Genomic DNA, 13,449 nt, shown 5'->3' on the forward strand with positions numbered 1-13,449 from the left:
TCTGCCAGGAGACAGGACATGAGTCGGTAGTTTTCTTTCAGGGATATTCTGCTGGGCAAGACATTCACCTTATTTCTAGCTGGTTATTTTCTGTAATCAGTCCTTTCTGTTAAGGGTACAATTCCTGCATTTTCTGGAATTGTTTGGCTTCTTCATAGTTCTCTGCCTATTGGTACAGGGGAGGAAGTTAGTTGAGGTTCTTATGGAGGTTATGCAGGACTACAAACTCCCAAATGGCATTTGTCCAAGGGTGTAGATCCACTGAATGTACATAGATGTTCTTTTCACCTGTCAGCTCACCTGCACCTCACACACTTTGGGGGTACATAAGAGGTAACAACCCTGATAGGGATGCTGAGGGCTGTCCAAGTCTTTGCCTACTCTCAGTTCATGCAGACTCTCAAGCCCTTTTGACTAACATATGGGAGAGTCTTTGCTGAACATAGGTATCCTCTAAATACCTCTACCTGTACCTTACAGCTAAGAAAACTATTGGTTTCTTATGCCATGATGTGTGTAAGCATAAGTCTTTGAATGCAACCTCCCCAAACCTGACCTGTACACACTCCTTACTCTGTGTCTACCATCTCCTACTTCCATAGAGTAAAATACATATAAGATAGACATCTACTTTGTAGAAGAAACACTTACTTGTCAGCGCTGTTCTCTATGTGTAAACTGCTTAAAAAATTAAACTTATCCTAACATAGTCGTCCTTATTTTTGAATTGTAGCTCTAGTTTTGTACTTTTTGCACTAACTTTTGCTTTTTTTTTGAAGAATCGTTAGGAACTCATGGCTTTCCATAACGTAGATGGCTATAATTATCACCCTCTTTTCTGTGCTTAAATTACATTTGTTCTGTAGGTATCTCTTTAGACTGGTTCCTTGTCCTTTCAGTTCTATCCAAATATCTTTTAAGTACTTTTGTCTCCTGAGCAACAACATAGTGCACTGGTTAAGAGGACAGACTTTGGAGCAGGTTCAAAAGCCCATTTTGCCACTTGTGTGACCTTGGACAAGTTACTTAACCTCTCTGTGCTTTAATTTCCTCATCTTTAAAAAGAGGATAATAATACCCACCTCATAGGGTCATTGTGAGCAGTAAGTGACTTAGTCCATGTGAAGCACCTAGGATTTAACAAGTACTCAGTAAGTGTTGGCTGCTTATTATTATTATCATTAACATTATTGTTGTTACTTTTACTTCTAGCAACAACAAGGCGTAGCTGTGCCAAGACATGGAATAGCTACTCTACAAAGATCCCTGACTCTTTTTAATGGAGAATAGTGCTAAAGACCAGAAAAATATTAGATTGTTCCACGTGTTCTCATGGTAGGCGGGATGACCTTGCTGCTGGGCCATGTCAGTGTCACAGCTGGAAAGTTATTAATGTTTAATAAGGTCGTGACTTCACACTGATATTTTAGATTTAACATTTTTTGTGCCTTATATTTTTAAATTTTTTTTGAAATTTTTAGTTGTGGTAAAAAAAAAAAGAGACATAAAATTTGCCATCTTAACCTTTTTAAATATACAGCTGAGTAGTGTTAAGTGTATTCACATTGTAGTGAAACAGATCTCCAGAACTTTTTCATCTTGCAAAACTGAAACTCTGTACCCATTAAACAATAACTCCCCATTTTCCCTTACCCCCAGCCTCTGGCAACCACCATTCTACTTTCTGTTTCTATGAATTTGACTACTTTAGTTAACTCATATAAGTGGAATCATACAGTGCTTGTCTTTTTATGACTGGTCTATTTTCACTTAGCATAATGTCCTCGAGGTTCATCCATGTTGTAGCATGTGACAGGATTTCCTTCTTTTTTATGGCTGAATAATATTCCACTGTATGTATTACATTCCATGTAATATTCCATTGTATGTATAATAATGTTCCATTGTATGTATACCACATTTTGTTTATCCATTCATCTGTTGGTGGATATTTGAGTTGCTTCCACCTCTTGGCTATTGTGAATAATGCTATAATGAACGTGAGTGTGCAAATATCTTGTGAGATCTTGCTTTCAGTTCTTTTGGATATGTACCCAGAAGTGGAATTGCTGGATTATATGGTAATTCTGTTTTTAATTTTTTGAGGAGCCACTATACTGTTTTCCATAGCAGCTGCACCATTTTGCATTCTCACCAACAATGCATAAGGGTTCCAATTTCTCCACATTTTTGCCAACACTTTGATTTGGGGTTTTTGTTTTTGTTTTTTTATAATAGCCATCCTAATGGGTGTGAGTTGATATCTTGTGCTTTGATTTGCATTTTTCTAATGATTAATGATGTTGAGGATCTTTTCATATGCTTATTGGATTTTGTATAGCATCTTTGGAGAAATGTCTATTCAAGTCCTTTGTCCATATTTTAATTTTGTTTTTTTGTTGTTGAGTTGTAGCTGTTCTTTATGTATTCTGGATATTAATCGTTTATCAGATATATGATTTGCAAATACTTTGTCCCATTTTATAAGTTGCTTTTTTACTCTGTTGATTGTGTTCTTTGATGCACAGAAGTGTTTAAATTGATGTAGTCTCATTTGTCTATATTTTCTTTTGTCGCCTGTGCTTTTGGTGTCATATCCAAGAAATCATTGGCAAACCACGTCATAAAGCTTTTCCGCAGTGTTTTCTTCTATGAGTTTTACCGTTTTGGGTCTTACATAGGTCTTTAATCCATTTCGAGTTAATTTTTGAATATGGTGTATACAACTTTATTCTTTTGTATGTGGATATCCCGTTTTCCCAGCATTATTTGTTGAAGAGCCTGTCCTTTCCCCATTGAGTGGTCTTGGCACCCTTGTAGAAAATCATTTAATCATATACAAGAGGGTCTATTTCTGGGTTCTCTGTTCTTTTCCATGGGTCCGTATGTCTGTCTTTATGCCAGTACCACACTGTTGTGATTATTGTAGCTTTGTAAAATGTTTTGAAATTAGGAAGTGTGAGACTTGAACTTTTTTCTTCTTTTTCCAAGATTGTTTTGGCTATTCAGGATCCCTTGAGACTCATATGAATTTTAGAATGGATTTTTCTATTTCTGCAAAAAATGCCACTGGGATTTTGATAGGGATTACATTGAATCTGTAGATCAGTTTGGGTAGTATTGACATCTTAACAATATTAAGTCTTCCAATCCATGAACACGAGATGTCTTTCCAGATGTCTCCTTTAATTTCTTTTAGCAATGTTCAAGTCTTTGCCTCCTTAATTGAGTTTATTCCTAAGTATTTTATTTTTTTTGATGCTACTTTAAATGAAATTGTTCTCGTAATTTCCTTTTCAGATTGTTCACTGTTAGTGTTTAGAAATGCAACTGATTTTTGTGTGTTGACTTTATATCCTGCAACTTTGCTGAATTTGCTTATCAGTTCTAACAGGTTATTGTGGAATCTTTTGGGGTTTTCTACATATAAGATCATGTTATCTGTGAACAGATAATTTACTTCTTCCTTTCCAATTTGGATACCTTGCATTTCTTTTTCTTGCCTAACTGCTCTGGCTAGGACTTCCAGTACTATGTTGAATAGAAGTGGCAAAAGTGGGCCTCCTTGTCTTGTTCCTGATCATAGAGGAAAAGCTTTCACCATTAAGTATGATGTTAACTGTGGGCTTTTCATATATGGCCTTTATTATGCTGAGGGAGTTTCCTTTTATTCCTAGTTGTGCCTTAGATTTTTAACCCCTCACCCAGACTGTCATTGTACCTCCTTCTCTTATAGAATCCTATGTCTCACCAACCGCTTCTCTGTATCACTTATACGAACCAAATGGAAGTTAGAATAAATTTGTCAAAATCTACCCAAAAACAAAATGTGATTTTGATAGCAGTTATATTGACTTTAAAGATTAATTTGAGGAAAATTATCTTTACATAGAGTCAGTATTTTATATTATTTATGACTATAAAATTAGATCCTGGAAATGGCTTTCTTAACATGATGAAGAATATATTAAAAATTAAGTTTTTAGTATTTTTCCATGTTCCATGTTTTTTAAAATATTTTTCTATGTTCAAATAAAGTTGAAGAATGCAGCATAAACTCCTCTCTCAAAAAAAGTAAAAATGGTTCATTTGAAAACAAGCTCAGCAAACTTGGATGACGATTTAGCTCAACAAGTGTTTGTGTCTTTAGCACATGTTACCTGCCAGGTACTATGCTTAGTCCTTGTCCCATCCAGATAAATCAGTTTCATTGCTGTTCATTTGTTACCCACGATTAGAAAACTTACTGACAAGTTTTACATGAAATCACATGGATAGAGGGAATTCTAATCAGAATTAGAACTCAAGTCTTCTGACTCTAAATCTGGTGCTCTTCGCTATAATACCCAGCCTCCATTCTCTTCTGTTAATTGATGATTAAAGACCAGAATAAAGCATTGGATGATATAAGTAGTTTAGAATTTAATATTTATAAGGCCCTATATTTTGTATAGAGCTGTTAGATTCATAATAATAATAGTAATAACAATAAATTTAATCAGTTGATGGCCCTCCAAGATATTAAGAGGTAACAACCTGGGATTAAAATTTAATTGAAGATAATTTACAGTGTCAATTAATCATCAGGTGTCTTAATCCACCTTCCTGCTTCTAAGAAGCAAGACTACTCCTTAATCATCTCAAATCTTTCCAACCCCTGATCCAAATGTGACACTTGATTTATTTCCTTGTGCTTAGCACATTAAGATAAATAGACAAAGCAGCTAATGATTAGTGGTCGCTCACCAGCTGAAAGGATCAATATCTGAACATTTCTATAATCCATTCCTGGCATATTGGTTGGGAAGCTCTGGATTAGATTTTTTCACGCAAGATGGTAGACAAGAAATTCTGAAGGATGTTTTTCCTTCAGAATGACTAGATCCAGAGACAAATACACAAGGAAATAAACCACCATAAGTGAGAATCAATAGGAACAATAAATAACAGATTTAGACCCTCAAGGACTTAAGATATCATGATGATGAGGTACACAATATAAAAGATGATATAAGGAGATGCTTAAATAAAAGCAAAGTTTGGTTATTCCATCAAGAGGTTCAGGAAAAGCTAATGGAAGCGAAAACTGGGCAGCGGGCTAATCACAATGATAACTTCCTTTCCACCTGGAGTAGTTCCTTCGTCCACATGGTGGTACTAAAGGAGCACCAAACACATCTCCCTGCTCTACAGTTTAGTTTCTGCCAACTAAAATTTCACCTCTAAAGAGGTATCTTTTTCATTATGGTATTGTATCTCCAGGATTCCCAAAGGTGACTGTAGCCACTAGTCATATGTAGCTTTTTAAATTTAGATATAAATTAATTAAAATTAAATAAATTTAAAGATTCAGTTTCTCATTCACAATAGCCACATTCTGAGTGCTCAGTAGCCGCCTGTGACTACCATACTGGACAGCTCAGAGATGGAACATTTCTGTCATTATAGAAAGTTCTGTTGGACAGCACTGGCTTAGCACATAGAGCTGTTAGCAGCAATTTATTGTTATTAGCTGTCTTTTTAGTGACAGTTAAAAGGGGATTGGGTGAGAAATTTCAATTATGATGGAGAAAATGAGAGAAGCTGACTGGGACCATTCCATGGTCCTGTTTTCATTTCTTTAAAGGATTTCAGCTCCCTTCAGACTTTGCTCTGAATCTTCAGATGGGACAGCTCTGCCATCACGGAGCTGGAATCTCTGGTGATCTCTTTGAACCTAACCCAGAAGGGCAGTCTGGGACTGATGCCCAGGAGAGCAGTAGTTCTTGGGAGGAATTCCTTTAAGGAATGTTTTTAAACCCCTTTAAGCAATGTTTTATCTAAGATAGCACCCACCAATAACCAGGTATCATAAATTTCCACTCCTTGTCATGCACCTGATCATCTTTCAGTGTTACATAAATCTGATAAAAACTAATTTTTTTCTTTTTTTTTTTTCTCTTTTTTCTGCAGACCTGTCCCCCTTTATTCTGTGGTTGTGATAAATAGCCAACTTTATAAAGCTGAAGGAAGGAAATTGTTTGTTTCCTGTGATGTTCGAAGTGTTGATGGGAAGACCCTATATGCAGAGGCAACAAGTGAGAAGCTGCCACTATCTTTTTTTGGTTTGGTTTAGTTTGGTTGGGGGTTTTTTGTTGTTTTTTTTTCCTTTTGGTTTTATAACTCACAAATGCCCAGAAATTCTTAATTCCCTGTCATGCAAAGAACAAGTTAAAGGTATTTTTATACATTTCTGGTAGAGAGCTATTTGCCAATGTCTATCAAAATTGCAAAGTCATGTACCTTTTGACCCATATCCAAGACTTTATCCGACAGGTGTACTAACACGTGTGCATAATTACAATGTATTAGGTTGCTGTAGGGTCCCAGTAATTGTGTTACTCATGCAGCGTTATTTGGAATAGCAAAAGATTAACAAACATAGATATCCATCGATAGGAGACTCGTTAAAGAGACTCCAGTTTGTCTGTAAACTATATTGTGTATACCATAAAAAATATTATGGTGCCGTAAATAAAAATAAGGAAACTCTTTATGTGTGATATGGAGCTCGTCATTAATATATATTGAATGAAAAACACAAGATGCGGGACAGTGAATGTAGTATGTTATCATTAGTGTAGGAAAGTGGAGAAGTTCTTCCCATTCTTCCCTTTACTGCCCCCTTCCCTTTCACCCCTTCCTTCCTTCCTGAATAATTTATTCCAAAAGCTATTAGGTAGAGTCGGGCATGATAGACTTGAGATTGAGGGGGAGGCCACAGGGAGGGGTGGCTGCAATGGCCCAGCACCACGTGGGAGCCTGAGTGAAGTGAGGAAATGCACTGGGGAGTGGCCCAGTGCAGAGTGTCAGAGCCCAAGTAGGGTAAGGAATGGGTCCACATGGGGAGCAGCATGGGTGTCAGCCCACAGGGTGAGGGTGGCATCTGTACGGGCTGGCTCCTGATGGGAGCTAGATTTCTCACTGTCAGAGAAGGGAGTTCTCTTCCTTCTAGAGGAAGGACTAGAACTCCCTTCTAGAAGGGAGTTCTCTCTCTTCTAGAGAGAAAACTAGAATGAACCCTGTGATGTTGGATTGGAATTGGAGATATTATTGGATATGAATGTTTTCCCAGTCTTTTGCTCTTACAGATAATATTGTAATGAATAACTTGGTATATTGTCATTTTGCACACATTTTGGCAAGTTATTCTCCGGTGGTTCAGGAGAAAATAGTTCTTTGTACTAGTCTCACAATTTTTATGTAAGCTTGAAATGATTTCAAAATAAAAGGTAATAAATGAGAGGGAGGGGGAAATATCTGTATATGTTTGTATCACATAGACTATTTCAGGAAAGTCACACCCATTAACATTGGTTGCCCCTGGGAAGGGGACCTGGTAGGTTGGGAGGGAGATTCCTCTGTATGCCCTTGTGTACCTTGTGAAAGTGGTTATGTGAATGGATTACCAGAAGAAGCAGCTAGGTTTTTTGGGGCCTAAAGCTTATACAATTTCAGAAATTTAAGGAAAAAAGTGCAAAATTGGGTACAAAAGTGAGTTTTTCTTTTAAATGAGAAAAGAAATCACAGTATATTACTACTATCTTAGAGATGCAGGTCCTTTCCTTCTGAGATCTCTGTAGGCGGTTTACCAGAAATGCTCACATAGAAATGCTTCCTGATTACATCCTTGAGCACTGCACAACTCCCAGCTCTCACCGGGCCTTTGCAAGTGAGGGGCCCTTGAAGCCTCACATTCAGTAGCTTCAGATTTAGACAAGTTAATTTAGATATTCGGTGCTTTTTTTGTTTTTATTCTTTTTTATTTTAATGGACCTCAGATGCACAGGTTTGGGTTCATCAGAATCCTTGATTTAGGACACACAGTCATCGTTGGTACATGTATGGTCATATTTTATTTATTCATTCATTAAGTGTATTTATTTTTTTAGTTTAATAATAAATACCCTGAAACCTACCATCAAACAAGAACCAGAATCTTAATGATAATATATCCCTACCTGATTACTTTTCCCCATCTCATCCTCCTGCTTTTCCCCCAGAGGTAACTCCAATCTAGAATTCTGTTTTCATTCCTTTGTACCTTATTATTTTTTATTTTTTTAAGTTTTATCAAAGATATATGTGTAGGGCCGGCCCCGTGGCTTAGCGGTTGAGTGCATGCGCTCCGCTGCCGGCGGCCCGGGTTCGGATCCCGGGTGAGCACCGAGGCACCACTCCTCCAGCCATGCTGAGGCCGCGTCCCACATGCAGCAACTAGAAGGATGTGCAGTTATGACAGACAACTATGTACTGGGGCTTTGGGGGAAAAATAAATAAATAAAAAATCTTTAAAAAAAAAAAAAAAAAAAAAAAAAAAAAAAAGGAGATATATGTGTACCTAAGGAATATATTGTTTAGTTGTTTGTTTTAGAACTTTGTAGAAAAGAGGTCGTGCTGCATGTGCTTTTCTGAGACTTGATTTTTTTTTCACTCAGCTCCGTGTTACTGAGGATCACCCATGTTGTTGGCTATGTAGTTTGCTCATTTTTACTGCTATATAATATTTTCATTGTGTGACTATACCACAATGGATTTATCTCTTCTTCTGATGATGGGCCTCTGACTATTTTGAATGGGGCTGCTATGAACATTCTTGTTCATGCCTCCTGGTGGTGTGCATGGGCAAGAGCTTGGCATACACTTACAAGTAGAATTTCTGGGTTGTAGAGTATGAGAGTGGTCAGCTTTACAGGGGAATTCCCGATCATTTCCTAAAGCTCCCACCAGCAATATATTAAATTCTGTTGATCCTTTTCTTCTCTAGCAATTGGTAAAGTCGGACTTCTTGATTTTTGCCAACCAAATTGTTATATAGTATCTCTGTGTGATCTTGATTTGCATTTCCCTGATCACCTATGGAGTGGAACATCTCTTCATATATTTATTGACCATATTTGTTTCCCATTCTGAGAAAGTCCAATTTGTTTGCCTCTTTTATTACTTTTTCTAATTTTTTTTACTGATTTATAGGAGTTCTTTATATATTTTATATTAAACTAAGCTGTTTGTTGAATATATAATTATTTGCTTTAAGGCAACTTTTTTATTAACAGAAGTTGTTCATGTTAATGTGGTCACATTTATTAAATTTTTTCCTTTATGTTTACTACTTTTTATTTCTTAAATTCATTTTTTGGCTAAGTCTCAGCTGTTTGCAGGAATGATAGCTAAAAGGAAAAGGAGGAAGATCATGAATAATTTGAATTCACAGTCAGTTTAAAACTGCATTCCAGGCTGTGGTTTATACTTCCCATCTCACTAAACCTTTCAGTATCATAGAGGTACCAGATGGCTCAGTTGCAATTTTACTTCCTTTCACTTCCCTATCTGTAATGGGAGTGATAATGAACCATGAAATGACCAAGTGGTAGAGGATCTGGTTACCTGGGGGAGGTAATACAGTATTGTTATAGTCAAAAGTTGATTCTTAATTTGGCTGAAAAATGAGAGTGGGCAGATAGACTGAAGGTATAAATATGAATCTAAATGCCTTTCTTTGTATGTATATTTCTACTAGAGAAGTTCTGTCAGATTGAAGTCCGTTGACTTATAATCATCTTCTGTTATTTTGTTTGTTCAGGCTTATTTGTGAAGCTGGATCCTGAAAAAAGTTCAACATAACAGAGCTTCTGGTGAATTCCACACCAACCTGCATAAGCCTCCCCCTCCTCTTGAGGAATCTGTTTTCCCCAGTCCTGCTCTACTTACCCACTGTTGAGTCCCTCATAGAGTGAAGCCTGTTAACACTGACCTTCCTGAACAATTATTCTGAATACAATTCCAGGAGCTCTGTTTCCACCTACTAAACTTTTTAATACAGAAACACTGTCTGTGAGAGTATCAGCAATTCTTTGTGTCTCCTTATGATAAGTGTCTGGTTCTCCTAAAATTTGAACGGGTGGTAAGGTTGCACAAGTGTGATGTCTGCCCTATTGTAGATTGGAGAAAAAATTCATATTGTAACTTTTACCACAAACTTGGAAATGCCAGAAAACCAAAGGAAGGAATAAACATGTGCGTGTGTATGTGTGTACATGTGCATATGCATTATAAATTAGAAAGCTAGCTTTTATTTTTGGCTAGTAGGAGACACAACTAGTTCCTGTAGGAATGGATACCTCAGATCTGTAGTCTTGGGTTCTAGAGATTAAACCACGGTATCATTTGTAACATAGGCTGTGCTGTTGTATCTTACCAACAGCATAGTTTATCATCACTGGAAGGAGCCTGTCTTAATCCTTTCAGGCTTCTATAACAAAATACCGCATCGTGGGGTAGATTATAAAGAATAGAAATTTATCGCTTACAGTTCTGGAGACTGGAAAGTCCAAGATCAAGGCGTCAGCATGGTCACCTTCTGGTGAGGTCTTGCTTAGTGGTTCATAGCTGACACCTTCTCACTGTGTCCTCACATGGTGGAAGGGGCTAGGAATCTCTCTGGATCCTCTTTTATAAGGGCACTAATCCCATTCAGGAGGGCTCCACCTCATTACTTAAGCACTTTCCAAAGGCCCCACCTACTAATACCATCACATTGAGCATTAGGATTTCAACATTTGAATTTGGGGGGGACACAAACATTCAGACCATAGCATTAGGGCTACTACAACAAAGTACCACACGCTAGGTGGTGTAAAACAACAGAAACTCATTGTCTCACAGTTCTGGAGACCAGAAGTCCAAAATCAAGGTATCAGCAAGGCCATGCTCCCACTGGAGGCGTTATGGAAGCAACTGTTCCGTGCCTCTCTCCTAGCTTCTGGTAGCCTCAGGCATTCCTTGGCTTGTAGATGCATCACTCCAATCCTCCATCTTCATATGGCATTCTCTTGTGTTTCTTCACATCATCTTCCCTCTGTGCATATCTGTCTCTGTGTCCAAATTTCCCCTCTTTATAAGGACACCAGTCATATTGATAGAGCCCACCCTACTGACCTCATTTTAACTTGATTACCTCTATAAAGACCCTATTTCCAAATAAGGTCACGTTATGAGGTATCGGAGGTTAGGACTTCAACATACCTTTTTGGGGAGACACAATTTAACCCATAACAGAACCTTAGACAAGACGAAAAATGAATTGGGAGACTAATATTCTAGAAAACATATTTTGCTTCTAATAGATTGAATAGAATCTATTGCAGACTGTAGATTCTTTGGGCTTCAGTTTCTTGCCTTCCTTTCCCCTGAAAGTTTAGTCTGAATCATATGAAATCACCATTTTTGAAACCACCATTTTTGAGTGGTCAAATATTGACAATTTCCTATGGCTAAACCTAATAACCTAGGGACAGTCTTGTGTTACCCTACCCAGTCATCCTTCCACAGCCAAAAGATCAGCTGGACTCCTCCACTGCCAGAGCCGACTGACTCTGGGATGGCCAAGACTGAGGAAGACTCATGTCCTAGAAGCTCTGTCGCTAGGGCCCACCCGCAGTTCCCAAGCTGTAAGAAAAGCCCCAGCAGATGGCTCACTGCAAAGGTGAGGCTGTCAGTTCCCTCTCCCTGGAAACCCTGATAGAGCTTGAAAAAGTGCCAGGGAGGTGCCTGCACTCACAGCTCTGCAATTTACACATTTGGCAACAGCCATCCTTTGTTCCTGGTCTTCCTTCCGTTTAATCCTGAAACTACAGAGACAGTGGGCTCTCATGACATCTGTATCTCACAGCTTGCTTTTCATGGACGCTAAGCCTGTTAAAAAGATGTGAAGCTGAAGGAATGAGTCAGCACTGCTGTCTAGCTTCACTTAACCAGTAGCAAGTTTCAACAGTGAAGGTACTTGAATCATTTGATTTATCCAAACAGGCTTGCAAAACTGGAAGCACACCAGACCTTCATCTAAGGCAAAAGAACCTAAATGAAAGAATGCCAAATGACCAGTTTTTCTTCTTTCTATTAGTATGTTCATACCTCCCTTTCTGTCCATTGTTTCAGTTTTAGTTCTGACGCTGGTTTCATCATGTGCAGGGTACATTGCAGCATGTGAGTGCGATTACACAAGATCAACCAAGAGAAAATCTCAATGGCTGTTAACACAGGGTTTCCCCATAGCCAGTGAGGGCAAAATAGTTTCTCTGCTTTGCAGCAGATTCTTTTCCTAGGCTTGACCAAGCCCTGGCATTCTTGCCTTCATCAGGTTGTATTTTAATAAATATGTAAGATTGGCAAAAGGTGGCTGAAGAGTCAGAAAGAAGGAAGGAGGTGTGATCAGAATTGTTGCCAGCTCCACTCCATCACTAGCTTGCTGCGTAGCCCAGTGGAACTATTCCTCATTGCCCATTTCCCCTCTTTACATTAGGTGGTAAATAACGTTTCGAATGAAGATTAGGAATTGATGCCAGTGTTAAAATATCTTTGAACTATCAGTGCAAACATAATTAGGCAGTGAGTTATTGCTCTTAACCCCAGGTTTCTAAATGTCTAAGAAGCACAATAGAAAGATAGTCACATACAGAAATACGTTGTTGGAGAAATAAAAAATAATGGAAAATAAGATTAACTTTTTTCTCTAATGGGAAGGCAGAATGAAACACAAAAGGAAGTCAAGAAAAACTTTTTTTCTGTATTAAGGAAGCTCATGTCCCCCATGTGTGTATGTTCCTCACCCCAATACTTTCTCAGGACCCTAACCTTCCCTCTATACCAGGGAGTTGTGAGGTCACAGTATTGTTCTACCTAATAACCAGCCATCATGGAACCCTAGCCAAACATATATCTTCCCATGCTAAGTATACAACATTCTTTATGATAGAGACAACAAAGAAATCTCTTTCAAATTTAAATAACTGAAAATAAGTCATGGTTTTTATGTCTGAGGAAGGTTTAAATTTTTTTTTTATAGTATTCTTGGTCTGGCACTACTATAACCAGTTCAAAATTACAGAATTGGCTTATTCCTCATCTTAATTATGGATTTAAAATTAAGTGGGATGCAGACAAAGATACCACAAGAAAGAAAAAAGACAAACTACAGACCAATATCCTTTATGAATATAGATGCCAAAATCCTCAACAAGATACTAGCAAAGTGAATCTAACAGCACATTTTAAAGATTACACACCATGACCAAGGGAGGTTTATCCCAGAAATACAAAAAAAGTAGTTCAACATAAGAAAAGCAATCAATGTAATACGCCACATTAATAGAACAAAGGAATGATCATCTCGATGCAGAAAAGGTATTTGACAAAATCCAATGCCCTTTCATGACAAACACTCAGAAAACTAGGAATAGAAAACTTCCTTGACATAAAGGGCATCTATGAAAGCCCACAGCTAGTATCATACTTGATGATGAAAAACTGAAAATTTTTCACATAAACTCAGGAACAAAATAAGGATTCACACTTTCACTACTGCTGTTCAACATAGTACTGGACATCCTAGACAGAGCAATTGAGCAAGAA

The 13,449-nt window shown here is 37.8% G+C and overlaps 1 protein-coding gene across 1 annotated transcript in view; it reads left to right on the forward strand.

The window, feature by feature from the left end:
• Positions 1 to 9,882, forward strand: part of THEM4 (thioesterase superfamily member 4) — a 32,043-nt gene extending 22,161 nt beyond the window's left edge. The window contains exons 5-6 of the mRNA XM_087443091.1: positions 5,953 to 6,077; positions 9,623 to 9,882. Of these exons, the coding sequence (XP_087299217.1) occupies positions 5,953 to 6,077; positions 9,623 to 9,663 (166 nt within the window). The 3' untranslated portion in view covers positions 9,664 to 9,882. The remainder of the gene's footprint in view (positions 1 to 5,952; positions 6,078 to 9,622) is intronic.
• The last annotated feature ends 3,567 nt before the right edge of the window (positions 9,883 to 13,449 follow it).

The sequence above is a fragment of the Ceratotherium simum genome, chromosome 2 (genome assembly GCF_057802395.1).
Source record: "Ceratotherium simum simum isolate JZ-2026a chromosome 2, ASM5780239v1, whole genome shotgun sequence".
NCBI lineage: Eukaryota > Metazoa > Chordata > Mammalia > Perissodactyla > Rhinocerotidae > Ceratotherium > Ceratotherium simum.